The sequence below is a fragment of the Haemaphysalis longicornis genome, unplaced genomic scaffold, assembly GCF_048455015.1.
Source record: "Haemaphysalis longicornis isolate Haplotype H1 unplaced genomic scaffold, Haemaphysalis longicornis Haplotype H1 scaffold_12, whole genome shotgun sequence".
NCBI classification, from domain to species: Eukaryota; Metazoa; Arthropoda; class Arachnida; order Ixodida; family Ixodidae; genus Haemaphysalis; species Haemaphysalis longicornis.
Genome location: NW_027526225.1, coordinates 81,782,517 through 81,800,722, shown reverse-complemented (window position 1 = coordinate 81,800,722; position 18,206 = coordinate 81,782,517). Strand labels below are relative to the sequence as shown.

The 18,206-nt window shown below is 50.2% G+C and overlaps 1 protein-coding gene across 1 annotated transcript; it reads left to right on the top strand.

Moving 5' to 3' along the window:
- The first annotated feature begins 8,212 nt into the window (after positions 1 to 8,212).
- Positions 8,213 to 18,150, top strand: LOC144162869 (uncharacterized). The gene is made up of 4 exons (XM_077693581.1): positions 8,213 to 8,339; positions 8,768 to 9,087; positions 14,441 to 14,619; positions 17,565 to 18,150. Exons 2-4 carry the CDS (start codon positions 8,776 to 8,778, stop codon positions 17,773 to 17,775), a joined length of 702 nt encoding a protein of 233 aa, XP_077549707.1. The 5' UTR covers positions 8,213 to 8,339; positions 8,768 to 8,775; the 3' UTR covers positions 17,776 to 18,150.
- Positions 18,151 to 18,206: the final 56 nt, after the last annotated feature.

Below are 18,206 nucleotides of genomic sequence, written 5' to 3'. Positions count from 1 at the left end.
TTACGCGTAACGCGGATGGAGTACCCAGGTCAGCCGTCTTCTTTACCGATGCCGTTAGCCCTGGACACATCGAATCCAGAGCTAGCCCGGAACGAGAGGCTTGATGCTGAAGATATCACAACCGCTGGGAGCACTTCTGGAGAACAGCTATCGCCCGGCAAAGCCGCATGTCCTCAGCCAGCATTGCAACGGCGCACAAATCCACCGAGGAATAGACGTCGCCCTGCAAGATACAGAGACTCCAACTAGCAGATATACGCTATGTACCGAGCTAGGGTGCACGTGCCCACGAATGGGAGACGACGAAGACGAAGTCCCGGCGCGCCAGAGCGTGCAACTGACCCGACGCCATGTTTTAGCCGCAGCCAGCGGCTGGACTCTTTCCGGTTCCTGCAATAAACGGCTCGAGACCTGACAGAGCAGAGGCTTATAAACAAAGACATTTATCCTCTCTCTTTCTTTCTACAAAAAGAACTACTGTACCAACACAGTGACGTACAACCCAGTAAATGTTATCGGTTTATGTTTTTTGTGTCCTGAGTAATTTCTTCTGATGAAGCCTATCTAGTGTCCTACGTTCTTCGTTCTTGTCTTGTTTTCGTTAGTGACATGTATCCATGTTAAAGAGAAATTAGGACGCAGATGCCAATCGAAACAACCCTTAATTAAACTAGCTAAAGGTCGGCACACAACATCCAGTCGTACATTAACGCCCATGTTCCCAAACCTAACTTCCGTACCCCTTTTTCCTTTCGACACTTCTCGGTGCCTTAGCGCGTTTTCAAAAACCAGACATTGGTGAAAGGGCACCTTTTCGCGACCAACATCGGGGACTACTAAGGTAGTTTGCTTGAGTTTGCAGATTTCGTCATGCTAACGAAATCGATAAATTGAAGCTGTAAAGAATGAAGTGTTTTCTGCAGGCAAAAAATGGGCCCATCTCCCCGCGAGGGGGACTCGAGTAAATGCGTCGCATAGGGAGTGGGTGTATTGCGTTAACGTTTAGTGTTTGGGGGTTGGTGCAATCACGTGTACACCACGCAGCTATCACGCCGCTAGCACGCCGCTGACGACGTAGTTTGAATGAGTCGAGGATATAAGGCGCGTTCGTAGCCTTTGATTCTGTGTCGGTTTTGTGGCGCAGTGGGAAGAGCACCATGTACCTCGCGTTCCGCCCACAGGTAGTGAATGCGTTGTATCAGCAGCTTCTTGACGTAGTTTGAATGAGTCAAGGATATAAGGCGCGTTCGTAGCCTTTGATTCTGTGTCGCTTCTGTGGCGCAGTGGGTAGAGCACCATGTACCTTGCGTTCCGCCCGCAGGGTCATGGGATCGAAACCAGGCGCCGGTAACTGTTATTTCTTTTTATAGTGTAGGGGGCTGGCTGCTGCGGACGCCGACGCACGGGTGACATCGTGAGTTATACAAATTCTCTGCATTTAAAAGTTTATTTGCTCAGTGCTTCTAGAGTCACGATGGTTGAGCATTCTAGTCCGGGAATTCCGTTAGCCGACGTGCAGCTCTCTCTCTGCCCGCTTTCTGAGCCGTTTCTGACAAGCTGGATGCGGGTTGAACAGGGCGACCTCCCCTTGTGTCGTGGATCTGTTGTTTGGTGTTACGTTCTTCATGTCGGGATTTTGTGTACAGTACTAGATCGTGTGGAGTGAACCTCCCGTCTATTCGCAGTGGGAGCATTGTGGTGTTGTACTTATTGGTAGTACGAGTATAGTTCTTATGTAAGGTTTCAGGAAGTGGAAGTGTGTTCGTGCGAAGCTGTGGGAGCAGCACCTCCTCCATTCTTGCAAGCGAGGGTTGTGGATCCGGAAATATCCTCCTGCCGAGCCTATTGTTGACAAAGGGACGAGCCGCCGAGACCCCTCCTGATGATTCCTTTACTCCTGTGAACTCATGAATATGATAATGGAGCACGAGAGAGGCAGAGCTACTTCTTTCACAACATCCTCCCCCGCGCAACGATGAACGAGCATGTAGTCCGCGTCCGAAAAGTTTAGTCCGTGGAGAGTTCCTTTCAGAGCTACTTCTTTCACAACATCCTCCCCCGCGCAACGATGAACGAGCATGTAGTCCGCGTCCGAAAAGTTTAGTCCGTGGAGAGTTCCTTTCAAGTCTACGCGAGCTAAATGAGTTCGACATCGTGTGGCTTCCACCTCCATCGATGATAACTATGCCACGGGGTTGGTGGGACCATGAACCGAACTTCTGCGGCCCCTAGAAGCAGTGTTGTGGGGAGACCAGTTGAGCTTGTTTTCCCGGTCTTGGTTGCACGCATTACTTGCTGTTTCCGCCCTACGTCATTTTTTTTTTTTTTTTTTGTGGCAGCCGGATGCACGTGGAACGCAGTGGACGTATGCTTGCTTTCACAGAACATGAGGCGTGTCCTGGTGGCTAAATCATGTCTTCGCTCGCGGTGCACTGTACGCCCTTTCGCTGAAAGTTGCCGGTGCCCACGGGCATTCTTCCCATCCGCAACGTTTAGCTTGCGGCGCCCATACTTTCGCAGTGGGGTTGAATTGAGATTTAAAACAGCTTCCTGCTCCTCCATCTTGGCACGTTTCCTCTTGGCAGTTTTTGCTTTCCTAGTCTGGCGCACCTTTTTCTTCGGAATCATACGTATTAACTCTGGAGGACAAAGAAGGTCGCGCCATAACAAACATTTCTTTCCGTCTTCGATCAGCACATCATTCGAAAGCATCTTGGGCTGTGTACTCTTACCTTCGTTATTCGCTTGAGGTGCAGTAAGAATACACAGTTCCTTGAAATTGTTGCGTGTGAGGTCATGTTGTTTGTAGTCGAGTCGTTGCTGATGGTCTTTGCTTGCGCTTTGCTTGCCCCTTGATCTGGTACTTTATTTTGAGTGGTAACCTGGTTGTACTCAGTCTCTTCGGGGTTAGACACGAGATGGCTGGTTTCCAGCAGCGTTACACACCACACAAATTCACATTCGGTTTGTGTCGTAAGTTGGCTTTGGTCATTCACTGCTGCATTTTCGTTGGTTCGCGTATGAAGTATCGGCACTCTCCCAGTATTCTTTCATGTCATGTCGGTGTTCCTGCAGCTCTGCATATATTCGACCTCTGTAAGACGCTATTAGGTTTTCTCGGGCTCTCTGCGCTTGGACCACTTTAAATTCAGCCTTTGCCATACAAATTACTTCTTCAAACTTAAGCGCATCTTCAACCTCGGCCTCTAATTCATCAATGTCCACGGTGTCTTCAACTGCTCGGTTAATCATTTTCAGTGCGTCATGATTCTCATTCAAACTCAGAATAAGCGCTCTCAACTCACTTATTGGTGGTCTTTCGATTGGGAGGAGGTCTTCAACCTTGCCGATGATGGACGTGATAGATTGTCGGACGATGCGCCGCCTTTCGAATAGGGCCTCCATTTTCCGGTCCAGCGTCGCAAATCTCGTAGGGGATGGCGACCGGGCTCACAGGGCAGACGTCGGCGTCGTCTCCGCGTCGATCGTCTCCGCATGGAATCATCATGCACTGCATCGGGACCTCTTTGCAAGTGGCTACCCTGAGTCATTTGTGCGCTCCGTGGAACGTCAGCTAGAACGTCCTGCGCTGTCCGGCAACATTCGTCCCAATCAATCGTCGTGCTCCGATACCGTATGTTCCTGGAATTAGCGAGCACTTGGCGCGTGTTCTGCGCTCCTACAGTGTACAGGTAGCGCATGTGCCAACTCAAAAGTTACGGCACTCCCTGGTGAGCGTGAAGGACAAGCTCACAGAGGAAACGTTCCCAGGCGTAGCATTCCCTGCGCAGATTGCGACCGAAGCTATGTCGCCGAGACAGGAAATTTTCAACAAAGGCTCAAGCAGCACATGTACGACGTAAGAAAGAAGAACGTGTCTTCTAACGCTCTCGCTGAGCACGCAGAAGCAACTCACCATGAAATAGATTGGGCCCATGCAGAAATAATCGGAAAAGAGAAGAATTGCACCTCACGGCTTTATCTTGAATCCCTGACAATCCAGACCACGGAGCACACACTTAATCGCAATAACGGCAACTTCCCCCACGTACGTTGCCTACGTCACATCTTGAAGCAGACATAACCGGATCACTTGTTGTTGTTGTTGTTGTTGCGCCTTTAGCTATGGCACATACCCAATCAGGGGATCGGCCAATCAACAGAGGATGGTTAAAATGAATGGAATTCTTTTCTAATCACGCGACTTTTAGGAAAGATAATTTAGACCGGTTTGAAAAATTTTTGAGGGAAAAGGAAAAAAATAGAAAAAAAAACCCTGAAAAATCAAAGCGAGGGTGACCAATCGCAATCATAAAGAGAATCGTTTTGAATTTTCAATGTAGCGCAGGAGGGCAGAGCATACATCCCGGCGGCAGAACCCCGTTTCGGATGCCCCGAACGATAGAATAGCCGGCACTGTTAGGGATATCCCCAAACTGTTAAGCGGCACCTCCAGGGACTGACGTCTGACTCGGGAAAAACGTCGGCATGTCAAAAGGAAGTGATCGACAGACTCGTCTTCGTTGCAATAGCTGCACAGAGCTGTTGGCGCCAGACGAGACCTGTGCAAATACCTGTTTAACTTGGGTACTCGACAACGTAAGGCTGTAATAATCACCTCTAAGTTGCGTGAAGGGCACCATTCAGGTTTCCATGAAAATTTAAGATGATTGAAATCCCTTAATGATAATAAAACCGATTCTTGCTGTACTTGGAGTTTCAGCATCCTACGGTACCTAGCTGCTGTTATTAAAGGTGTCGGCTCTACGACGTCTACTACAGGCCCAGAAAGTGCTACCCTTGCTAGAGAGTCGGCAGTCTCGTTGTATGTGATCCCTGCATGACCAGGAACCCAAACAAGGTGAATTTCAGTGAAGTGAGGTGGCAGGAGTGACCGAAACGTCCGCAGAAGGGGAGTGTCTTTAGGGGAAGAAAGGGCTAGGCATACAGAAAAAGAATCGGAAATTATCATTGGAGATGTAATTGACACATCCAGCTTTCGTAGCGCCAGGACAATTGCCAGGAATTCCGCAAAGAATATGGGGATAAAATCACGCAGACGAACCGAAAAGGTCCAGTTAAGGGAAAGGGAAAATATTCCGATACCGGATTTTTCTTCTCGTTGAGAGGCATCTGTATAAATTATAGCACCTGGCTGCATAGAGGCCAAATAATCTTCGAGAAGGCGATTGAGTAGCCGGGCTGGTAAAAGTTTAGCATTTTTGGGGAAAATGTTCCGGAAATTGATAGAAAGAGGTGAACTCCTGTCAGTATATGGAATAATCTGATTTATTGCTACACCCAATGGAGAAAGGAAGCTCTGTATCAAAGTGCTTTGTGGACATAAGGACCTGGGCCATTGGTGCACCATAAACGCACTTGGTTCTGCAATAAAAATAAACTGCTCCCTGTTCACCTCAGAGCTATAAGCTCTCAGAAAAGTTTCAACCGTCAGAATCCGGAACCTATTAAGCAGAGGAGGAACGCGCGCTTCCAAGTAAACTACTGCATTTGCTGCATTCTTAGGCAACCCTAAACAGCAGCGAAGAGCCTGGCGCTCCAGAATAACCAGACGATGAAGCTTATACGCGGCGCACCCAGAGAATAACACGCACCCAAACTCTAAAATGGGGCGAACGTACATTCTATATATCATAAGAAGGGTCTCTCTGCGCATGCCCTTCTTCCTATGACTGAGACTTCTCAACATCCCAACAGCACGTGCACCTTTGGCCTCAATGAGGGCTATATGTGGGGTCCAGTCAAGTTCACTGGTGTAAATAATCCCGAGGTACTTTAAAGAAGGAACCTGAGGAATTATGCACTGTCGGTAACTGAGAGTAATGTTAACAGGACCTGAGATTGGAAAAACTAATAAGGAACATTTGTTCACATTGATAGAGAGACAAATACTGTCCAACCACGAGGCAATAATATTCAGATAAGACTGCAATAATTTGTGAAGAGATTGAATGTCAGGTGCTGATGCAAAAAACGCAATATCGTCGGCATATACATATGTAGAAACACCAGAAACCACCGGAATAGCGCTTACAAGGATGTTAAAAAGAACAGGGGAAAGGACCGCCCCTTGCGGTACGCCCCTAGACTGTGGCCGCTGTGAGGAGGTAACATTAAATTTTACACAACTGAACTGCCTGTCTCTCAGAAATTCACAAATCCAAGCTATGATATACCTTGGGAAGTTTAAGACTTGTAACCGGGACAACAACACAGGGTATTCGACGCTATCAAAAGCTTTTGCTACATCTAGGGTTACTAGGGCCGAAAACTGGTTAGTGCGACGGGCAAGTTTAATCCGGCTTTCAAGGTCCATATGCGCACTCCAAATCGAACACCCAGGGCGGAAACCAATTTGTCTTGGGCTAAAGATTCTAGAACTGGACACCAATTGCATTATGCGCTGCTGCAAAATCCGCTCGATTAATTTAACCACATTAGATGTCAACGCAATAGGCCTGACGTTTTCAATCGAGAGGCCCTGACCAGCATTCTTAAGTACCGGAAGTATTTTGGCAACACGCCAGACATCGGGGATCCATGCATGTCGAATAGAATAATTGATCATGTTAAGTAAATGATTGGGAGCCTCGTCAAATAATAACTTCAGCATTTCAGTTGTAATGCCATCTGGGCCAGGAGCTGCAGCAGTCAATTTAGTCATGACGTCAGCGAGCTCTGATAGCGTTACCTCTTTGAAGTCGTCTACCACGTCTGGCGGAGTAAATGACATCGCTAAGAAGGATGAAAAACGAGCTTGAAGCCCATCAGCTATCGACTCTAGGGACTTTGAGAGTTCACCTGACGATAGCACCACGGAGTCTGTATTATCTGGAGAGGGTACTGCTTTCCGCGATCGAAGAAAGCGAAAAAGCGCACGCTTATTGTTAGGCTTGGAGAGACACAGAGATCGATCTGTGTCATAAGTCTGTTTAGCATTAGAAACAGCGCGTTTGAATACCGCTGAAAAATATTTGTAGTTGCACCAGTTAAGCGGGGATAGGTTATGGCAAAGTTTCTTCCAGGCCGCCTTTCTACGTCTAAAGCAGCGCGAACATTCTTCGTCCCACCAGGGACTCGGCAATACTGACTTCTTCGACACCACTTCAAATAATGACGACTGAGCTGAAGAGGAAAGGGCGGAACAAAGGCCTGTCGCACATTCAGCTTCATTTTGTGTGACCAGAGAGGACAGGGACTCCTTCAGAGAGGTTTGAAACATTTTATAGTTAACAAAAGAACGGCTCTGGCGGTTAACGGAACGGATGGGACACCCAATGTCAAAAACTATTGGGATGTGGTCACTACTCGACCCGCCATCAACAGTCGACCAAGAAGGCACGGAAACACCTCGAGAAGATATAGTTAAATCCAAAACAGATTGCGTTTGTCCCTTATGGTAGGTTGGAGAATCCGAATTTATGCATGTTAAGTTGTTATCTGTAATCCAATCCAACAAGCGATTACCGCAAGAATCCGTCCGGAAGCCCCAAGTAACGTGGTGGGAATTAAAGTCTCCTGCCAAGATAATGGGAGGTACAGCCGAAGCAATAGCCAAATCAAGTGGTTCGGAATCAACGACGCCACTAGGAAAGTACACGTTGGCCAATGAGAAGGGGAGGCAACCAGGTAGCTTTAATTCCAGCACTAAAATTTCACAGTCTTCGCCCCCACTTTTCATTGTTAACAGGAGCCTAAACGTCTTTTTTTTTATTTTAAACATTCTTGGTCGGTGCCAGATTTTTTATTATCACCAGCAGATTGGCTGGCTTTTTATAAACGGGGAATCGAAACTATTGCTAAAGCGTCATCTCACATTCTGTGCTTTAGCACACACACATGTGCACGCACGCAAAAAGAGCCAAGGCGACCAGCAAACGAATGAAATATTTATAACGATACCGCCAACAACGATGACGAATATTGCGATGACGACGGGTGGCGATGGAAGCGGTGATGATTGTGTGCGTCGAGAAATTGGCCGTAACCATTCGGCGTGTCGGCAAAGCTTCCGCTTGACGCAGGGCTCAGGAAATGAGTTGGAGGCAAGGTTTACTTATTTAGATGCCTGCAGTTTGTTCCCGAAAAACGCGAAAGGGATCAAGACTCGCAAAAGAAAATATGTGAGCAAAAAAATCACCGGCCTGATGTGCACGAAGAAGAAGATGCGCCCACTGTCTTCCGGCCCGCGCGGCTCGCGTTCGCAGGGCGCGAGGAGTTTCCCTTGCGACCCGACGGAACCGTTTCGGAGCCCAGCGGCGACGCTGACTTCAGCGGAAGCAGAGAACGACTACACCGGCGACACAGCGGCGCCGTTGGTGAGCGCAAACGGGGGCGATGGCTGGGGGACGTGTGGGGGACTTTGCTTGGCTTGAAACCAGATAACTGGGGGCGAAGGGAGCTGGGGGGGAACGGGAATGCGCATCTATCCAGGGTGAACTTGAGTAAAGTTTCGTGTCGAGCTAGTTGGTTGGGGGTTTGCGCTTGAACGTATTACGGGGACAGACGACACAAACAAAACGCCCACTTTGAGTGAGGACTGCGCGCTAGGAACCGAGCGCTCTTGTGGAAGAAGAGGGGGCAGTTGCAAGTGAGCCGCCTTCACGTCAGTCTGCGCTTTCTGTGTCGCCTGCATGACGTTCCAGCGCAAGCCCCCAACGATGCTGTACTGGAACTGGGGACATGACGTGATACATGGTCCCACTCGAGTGATATCTGACAGGTGCTCTCGATCCATCGTCCGCAGCCGGCGCCATGGAGGCCCAGAGGCTGGCCTCTCGCTCGTCGGCTGACACGGCCGCGCGCCGTAGCAGCTACGGGTCGGCCCGCACGGCCGAGTCCGAGGCTCGCGAAGCCTGGGCCCGGCACCCGTACTACAGCAGCCAGGAAGAGGCGTCGCGCGCCATGTACGGGCATCCGCCGCCGCCGCTGATGCCCATGGGCCAGCCGATGATGCGCCACTCGGCGGCCGAGCTCGCCAGGGGCCCGGCCATCACCACCGTCCCTTCCAAGCAGGGATCACTCGGGAGCCACCGCAAGTCCGGCTCCACGGTCAGCGGACCATCGGTGAGGACGTCACTTCCGGCAGCGTCCTTCTTTAACCCTGCCCTCTCACTCCCCTCTACTCCCCCTCCGCCGTACTGGGTTGTATGCGGGTAGCTCCGTGCCGAGCAGTCCGTCCGTTCCGTCGCGTACGTAGCTAGCGTGTTTACCGGGACCCGTTTGGGCACTTGGGCATTCGTCACGGTAGGGTGATTAGTTCCGCACGCCTGCCTTCGCCATGTCCGCACCTCCTCGCCCTTCCTCCTCGCCCTTCCGCGCGCGCAGGCGCAGTCCGGTCTCGGACAACCCGGTAACAACGTCATGAACAGAACGTCATGAACAGAACCGTGTTTACCGGGACCCGACTGCGCCTGCGTGGGCGGAAGGGCGAGGAGGCGCACCCCACAGCGACGAATTGACCGGCATGGCGAGGGCTGGCCCGCGGAACTAATCCCCCCACCGCGACGAATGTCCAAGTGCCAAGACGGGTCCCGGTCAACACGGTAACTACGTACAACACGGAACATATGGAGTGCTAAAACTCTCTAATATCCCTAGTGCATTTCCTTTCCCTCGACGCTTCCTGTAGCTGATTTGTCCTTCCAGCGTGATCTCGCCCAAACTGGAAAGGTTGTGTCGAGTAAAAATAAAGGCTGCGTCTAATCTCGCGGCAGCCGTGAGAATTACCCCCGGGAAATTCTCAAGGCAGTTTCCACAAAAGCTGGCTGGCATAAAATGACGCGCCGACGCAACGCAGGCGATGAGGCGCGCCGTAGTGGAGGGTTCCTGGTTAATTTTGACCATCTGGGGATCTTCAACGTGCGCCGAAATCTCGTACACACGGGCGTTTTTGCTTTTCGCCTCCATCAGAAAAGCAGCTGCCGCGGCCGGGAATCGAACTCGCGACCTTGTCCACATAGGTGTTCCGTGACATCACCCCCGGCGGAGGACGACCGTCCCGGTCGAGGCCAGGTCAAAGACAGGGGGGCTACGCGGATGAGCAATGTGATGAGAACATGCACAATGTAGTCCTTGCCGCCACTGATGGTGGTGATGGTCGCGATGAGCACCGGCCCCAGAACAGCTTTGACCACCGCCGAACCCACGAGGCAGCGTCCACAGCTTTCGGCGAAGCGCCGGAGATCTGGGCGGGGGGACGTCGTCGGCTATACGTCTGGTCGTGGCTGGTCAGTTCGTCTGGTCTCGGCGGAGCATGGGCAGGGGACACGGGGCTGGGGAATGTCGCGTCCGTGGCTCACCGGGGCTGGGGCGGGCCGACGCTTTCTAAGAGCCAGGTCGAGACCATAGGTCGGCGTACTCACTCGTGAGTACACTCATTTGTACTCATTTGTACTCAAACTCACGAGTGAGTACGATGATGAGTGATCACACACCCAGAAAAAAACAGTGAGTACGATGACGAGTTAGTACAGGGGTAAGTCCACTACTCGTGAGGACAGTACTCATGAGTATGAGTACTCATGAGTACACAGTACTCATGAGTATGAGTACTCATGAGTACACAGTACTCATGAGTATACAGTACTCATGAGTACACAGCACTCATGAGTACAATACTCATGAATACTGTTTTTGCGAGTGCTTGCACTCTTGAGTATATGCACTCCTGAATACAGTAGTGCAAACAAGAAAACGGACGACAAAAGCTGCCACCCGAAGACACGCAGAAAAACGCAGTTTACGGCCACGGCTGCACCGTTAAGCCCCGAGCTCCCCTGAGCCCGACCCGGCCTTAGAACAAGAGGAGACGCCAGACGCAACGCGAGTGCTTACGTTCCGTTTCGCTTTCTCACATGTACTTGCCTTCGCGCAGTAAGTCGCCCAACGACAGTGCACCGCGTCAGACGTTTTCTTCCTCTGTCCTGATTTATATGTAACCTGTGTTTTTCTAATCAATTAAACAAATTATTTTTCTACTTAGTTTTTCATTCGAGCTACGACCTAGCTAACAGTGCAGATAAGTTGATTATTCGTGAGTAATACAAATTGAGTACTCATGAGTACAGATTGAGTACTCATGAGTGCAGAATGAGTAGTACTCATGAGTGCAGAATGAGTAGTACTCATGAGTACAGATTGAGTACTCCTGAGTACAGATTCAGTACTCATGAGTACAGATTGAGTACGAATACTCGTGAGGACAAATGAGTTTGAGTACAAGTGAGTACGATTACAAATGAGTATTTGATGAGTGAGTACGAGTGATTTTGTGAACAGATGAACTTTTTGAGTATGAGTTTGATTGAGTACCGCGCGAATGAAAAAAATTGTGATTGAGTTTGAGTGAGTTCTTTCTGTTTTGCCGACCTATGGTCGAGACCGCATCATGAGCCGAGACGGGGTGAAGCTCGGGGCCGGGATGGGACTGAAACCAGCACCCTCCACCAAAATGTTACGTGGCGGCAGGTCAATGACGAGGCGAACCATGGGCGACGATGAAGTGATGTATTTACAAGATGTTGCCGCAGAGCGATGCGATTTATTTACAAGCGGCCATGATCGCTCGGGCCAGCCGCATCCTCTTCGTCGTCTTCGGTGACGGGTTATGGCGCTATGGGTCATTGTCCACATAGGTGTTCCGTGACATCTTGTGCTCAGCAGCGCAACGCCTTAGCCACTGAGCCACCGCGGCGGGTTGACAAACCTAATCTAACCCAGCCAAACGACACAGAACACAACCTATATTACACGTAATTCCACCCATTCTAGAAGCCCTGTGCGTCGATCTCTTGATATAGTAAAAATCGGAGTAAAAAAGTATTAACAAAATCACGACGACCGAAAAACTATGAAAGCTAAAAAAAGAAAAACATCGCAATGCGGGACTCGAACCTCAGCCTTCGATCTCGTTTAAAACAAAGTACATTACCACAGCGCTCTGTACGGATAGCTGCAAACGCGGCTTTTTAGGGAATATTTGTCCCTTAGAATTTCCGCGTAGCGTGCTTAGCCAATAAGAGGCGACGGCCGTGAGCAATTTCTGACGGTAATTCTCACGGCTGCCAGGATAAGACACTACCAAAAAGAAAACGGTCATGTCGTCTTCGGTGCGGAGCTATACTGCCGCAGCTGAGCGAACAAAGCTGACCACTGAGACGTCTGGAAGGCAAAGTAGGCTTAAGCGTACGCGTAGATCGGCCCGTTCCTCGAGTTCACGAGGCTCACACGTTCCCCAGGATCCACGAATGGGTTAAAGGGGCCCTGAAACACTTTTTTCATCTTTTTCTGCAATCTTAAAGGGACACTGAAGTGAATTTGTCAAGCTCCCGTTTTTTCTTGCACTGCGTAGACTGGCTCAAATTAGCACACTTTTCATCGTTTATACGGTTGACAAATCGGTAATTATTTTACAAAGCGCGAAAGAAGAAAAACTACCATGCGCGGTTTGCGGCGGCCGCACCAACTAAGGCTGTGACGTTGAGAGGAGGGGCGCCGTGATTGGACGATGCCCAAGGTTAGCAATCACACAAGTTTCGGTTTCGGTTTCGGTTCTGTAAAACATAACCAATGGCTTTGTTGGATGGGCATTCTCAATATCTCAGTAATCATCGTACCGCGCTTCTGCCATGTTGTCGGCTGTAAAATGCACAAGATAAGCCTCCCAGGACGGCTTGTAGTCGTAGCATTCACTAGCCGAGACCTACGCAGTGCATGAACGCCCTCCGCGTACCCGCAGACGCCCAAATGTCATGCGCTTTTCCCCCATATTTGGAGCTTGCCTCCCTCATGCCTGTATCGTAAAAAGCGTGTTCGCACGAGGCCAAGGGTCTGTTCATTCTGGCCTGTGCCCACTGCCTGCAAGCAGTCGGTGCTTATGGCAACAGCACGCCAACGAGAACTCGCTAGCGCGCCAGTACCAGCCTGCGCGCGTTTTGTGAACTAGTTCGTGTAGCCATGAACGTTGCGGCCCCAAAAAAGGTGAACTCAATATAGAAAACATCGGCGGAAAACAAAAAAGTTAACTTAAAAAAAAAAAAAAAAAAGCACCTACCCACGGGGATTCGAACTGTCACTCGCAAAACATTCGCCGTGTATTCCCAGCGCCTCAGACCGCTAGGCCAAGGAGCGGGACGCAAATGCCTCGCTAATATAGGGTATATATTGTACAACCGGTTTACACTTTTATTTAGTTTTGGCATTTCAAGCCGCTTAGGTGACTATTTGTTGTACTGCGATCGTGCAGTAAGCGTCGCCCGAGTTTCCACAGTAGCTCACGTCTAGCAATTGCATTTCGTAGACGGAAAAGCGTTCGCAGATGCGTAGTCGTGCTGCTGACCGCTGTGCTTGTTCGCCCAGCGCAAAAACGTGCTTCCCGCGCCCTAGTTTTACGCTGTACGGTAAAAATATCAGTTGATTTTATTTGCTTAGTACCTATATTGACTTCGCTGACTCTTGTCCCGCCTTCAAGAGGCCTTATATTTTCCTACTGGCGTACCAGTCAGCGAAGCGTCGCATGTGCAGCGCTTGTGTGAAGCGACCTTGACTTGGAGCTAGATACAGTGTACAAACAAACCAAGTAAAGAAAGGCACATTCTTCCATTCACAAACGTGTCCTGGCTTCGTTTCAACTAAGCGAACGAATTGCGACCAAGCAATTTTTTTTTTTAACCTCCTTGATTGCGACGACCCGCCGGCGGCCGGCGGACGAAACGCTGGGCTGACTGGCTCTGTCGGACGGGGAGCCGTGCAGTAGCGCAGCCGTGGCGCAGCCAATTGCCAGCTCATCCCCTCCTGACGTCACACGAAAACGCCGCAGAAAATGGGCGAGCGTAAAGAGAGGAGGACAGCGTTTTCGAATTAGTTTTTCTACTAAATAAAATCGCGTAAACGCGCCTAGAGTGGTCGAAACATGGCCTGGGGACTCCGGACTACAATTTGCGCAAGTAATCCCGCAATGTTTACATATCACTTCAGTGTCCCTTTAAATGCTTGCAGAATGTAGTCACCCAACACACCCAGTACTTAGATTAGGGGGTCGCAAAGTACCTCAGCCAAAAATTACTGCTCTATGCCCATCAGATAACTTGTAAACTCGCTCAAAAGATTTTTTCTCTTTCCCGGTCATGACGTTCTTCGACGGCTCGAATTACGTCACTAAAGCCATGTAGCGGCTGCTGGCCGGTTTTCCTTCAATTGCAGCAATGAACGCATTTCGATAGCAACTTAAAAAATACACAAAAACAAAGCAGAAATGGAAGGCGTATCTGGTGCGGCGGGCAAATCACGCCGTGCCGATATGTTCTGGCGATAACTATAGCTTTCGCAGTGGTTCCAAACGCGAAGGAAAGAGTGAAAGCGCTTATCGAAAGTGTTGCAGGGTCCCTTTAATGCGTTCCTTTTCCTCTCCAACCCGCAGGGCGAGGCGGCGGGCATGGGAATGGCGGCCAGGGCGCCGGGCATCGTGCCCAGCGAGCGGCTGCTGCAGGCGCAGATCGAGAAGAACCGCGAGGTCTACATCGCGCGCCAGAAGGAGCTCCAGAAGAAGCAGCAGCTGGCCAACTACCGTGCCATGCGCGAGAGGACCACCGCCGCGCCGTGAGTGCAACTCCTTGTTCTAGAACTCACAAAGTTTGCTCAGTGTGAAAAGAAAAAAGTGCCTTTTCTCCATTCCAGCCGCGAAAAGCGCTTTTCTAACAAAAAACGCAACAGATACTGAACTTTCAAAGATGGCGCGCGAGTGACGCAATATGGGCGGGAATAACGTGCTATGAACCAGCGCTAAAAATATCCCTATCAGTTTGTTCACTGCACGTTGGCATGCAAGTGACATGATCAAACGGAACTATTTGCCTCAGTATCCCAGATGAAAATGTTTTGTCTAGCTGGATTGTTGACCAAAAATTTCTTCTAGCTAGAACTATTCTAGCTGGAAATAGGCAAAATTTCCAGCTAGAAATTCAGTTTCTAGTTCATTTCTAGCTGGATTGAGAGCTAGCATTTGTCAGTCCAGCTAGAAGAAAAAAATCCGCAAGCTGGAAATAATCTTCTCTAGCCAGATTAAGAATTTTTGTAGTTAGAAGCGGTCGATTCCAGCCAGAATCTAATATTCTAGTCAGAAATGGAGCCGGAAATGCTCTTTCCATTTTCACGGGGTATACATCACCCAGTCGCGTTTTATGGCGGTGTATCATGTCGGCGGCCGCAAATCTCACAAACACGATTCTGTGACGTCATAGAAAATTGCCGAAAAGTGGATGGGGAGACGCCACTGTTAAATGTTGGTTTTAATATCGCGATTATTTGTTCCAAGTCTGCGATAAAAATCGGTGTCATTGTCATCGGGAAAAAAAAAGCAATCTTTTTATTGACCCGAACTGGTATTTTGTCTTCATGGCCCCTTAAACTAAATTTCTGGTTTTCAGCGACGGTCGTCGAACCCAGGTGATGAGGTGTGCGTGTGTGTGTGGGGGGGGGGGGGGGGGGGGGGGGGGGGGGGGGGGGGAGGGGGGGGTTCTGGAGGAGCCCCGGCGTGCGCTAGTATGTTCACAAGCTTTCTGGTAGCTTTTTAGGTGCGGAGAGTACCTTAGGACCGCACAATGTCCGTCCGTGTCCGTGCGCATAGTATTTACAATCGCAAAAAATCACAACGGCAACGGTATACGATTCGAGCCTGTGTCTGGTGGACCAGAGTTAGTGCCAGTCGTCTTACCCATTGGGCTACAACCCCATGAGTTAGTACCCGAGAGTCAAACGGCTTACTCCCTCGCCTGTAACGGTGCGGAGTACCTTAGGACCTCCCAATGTCCGTCCGCGTCCAGCCGTGCGCACACCACCATCAAGCGAAAATCTAGCGAAATTCGATTTGAGCCGTGAGTTGCAGTTTCATTTGGGGAATAATCAAGGTGCAACTCACGGCTCAAATCCAATGGCGGTCATGGCGCAAATGGGATGTCACTCGGGGCGCAACTTGGATGTCATTTCGAGTCCCTGTAGTACTCACTTTCGGCATCATCCACGGAGTGGAGATGCTGCCATTTTTGTTGATGCGTTATTGTTCAAAGCCTCAGCAAAATGTTGCAACAAAACGAAGCTAAAGGATTTCGAAAACGGTGCCCAAGTAACTTTCGCCATACACGCACAAAAAAAATAAAAAATAAAGGCCGCTTCACGCTTTTCTTCACGCCCTTTATAGTTTCGTAACAATGCTTGCTTCACTCGGGAACTCCGCAAGGAAAACATCTGGAAATTCGCAAAGGAGGCGCTGTTTTTAAGATCACCGTGAGGCGCTTGCGCCAGCTAGGATAAGCCCATACCCAGTCTTCAGTGGTAGCTGTAGACAAATTTAGCTTCTTACCGCGGAGATGGGTAGCTCGTAACATGATTCGCGTTGTCATTACCCTTATATAAAGGCCGTGGCCTCAGCTTGAGCCTTCGAAGCTTGAAGCTTCGTGGCGTTAAAAATTAGAGTGCTGCGCGAACGATTCCCCCAACCGCTCAAGCGCAATGAATAGGTTGAAAGGTCTAGTATTTACTGAGGCCGTAATGTTTGTACTTTAGTTCGCCTGTGGGCGCGCGCGCGCGCGCGCGTTCGCAAAGTTAAACCGCACGTCATAAGGCAATTTGGTTTGTTACGCATTCTGTAAATTCGACATTTGCAAACGCTTTGTAAGTGATTGATTTATTAAATGGTTTTTAACGCGCCGACGCAACACAGGCAATGAGGTGCGCCGTAGAGGAGGGCTCCGGATTAATTTAGACCGCCTGGGAATCTTAAAAACGTGCGCCGAAATCTCGAACACACGGGCGTTTTTGCTCTTCGCCTCCATCAGAAAAGCGACCGCCGCGGCCGGAAAACGCGTTGTAAGTATAGTAACCAGTAATTCAGCTTAGGAGACAGCTCACGATACCGTTTTTCCAACTGTATAACCCTTATCACTGAGTTAAAGCAACTGTGAAACTAGACCGGGCAACCGTTGCTAGAGGATGCAATTAAAATTTTGACCGCCACTCAATCCCACATTTTAAGCACAATCTTAATGGAATCGGTTTAGTGAAGCACCGAATCACACGGCCAAAAAAAGCAAAACAAAAAATTCAAAGTAAGTGCCTCCAGTGGCGCGGTTCGACAATGACATTGACGACGACTGCTAAGACTACCGTTCCCTCAGTGCCAGTGCTGAAAGGTGGGAAAATTTGATTGCCGAGGCGCCCTTTCGCGGTCGATCACCTTGCAGCCCGCAGCCGTTGCGCCTCTTAATGCCCCTGCTCTAATCTTGTAGGAGACCCGCCGCGGTAGCTCAGTGGCTAAGGCGTTGCGCTGCTGAGCACGAGGTCGCGGGCTCGATTCCCGGCCGCGGCGACCGCTTTTCTGATGGAGGCGAAAAGCAAAAACGCCCGTTTGTACGAGATTTAGGCGCACGTTGAAGATCCCCAGGTGGTCAAAATTAATCCGGAGCCCTCCACTACGGCGCGCCTCATCGCCTGCGTTGCGTCGGCGCGTTAAACCCTACAACCAATCAATCAAATCAATAATCTTGTAGGAGCCTGGCCGCCCTGGTTCTGGTCGCCATCTGGGTGACGCTGGTGTCGGGCGTGGCCATCCTGGCCTTCGGCTGGATCTTCACCGTGTTCGTGCAGGCGACGCCCTTCTTCTACGTCTCCATGGGCACCGGCTCCAGCCTCATCGCGCTCGGTGCCTACCTGACCGCCTACCGCAGCAAGACGCCCGTGTCCGTCGCCTTCGGAGTCTGAGCAGGCCCGCTCCTCCTCCTCCCCCACCTCTGAACGTTGTTCCGCGAAGCTCCGGAATAAAGTGCGGTGGGGCGCGGAAGGAGGCGAACTGTGCTTGCTGTGAACCAAATTAGATTGACAAATAGTTTCAGGCCGTTAGACAGGAATCGGAAGCAGCGCGGTCACCGTATCAACCACTACCTCGCTGCTTGCGGCGACGCGAGTATTTCTTGCGTAAAGGTCGGCTGTGGCTCGCTTTAGTTCAGCGTCGACGCACCCAGCACCCTCAGTGCTTGTAACAAGTCCGGAGGAATAATTTAACACGAGCTCTATAAGAAAGAGGGCGGTAATTCTCAACCTTATGTAGGGTGCAACTTGCCCCTGCAACTGGCTAGAAGTGGTGCAACACGGAGTTGCGTCGCCAGTTTTTGCCTGGCTATGGCGCCGTGCTA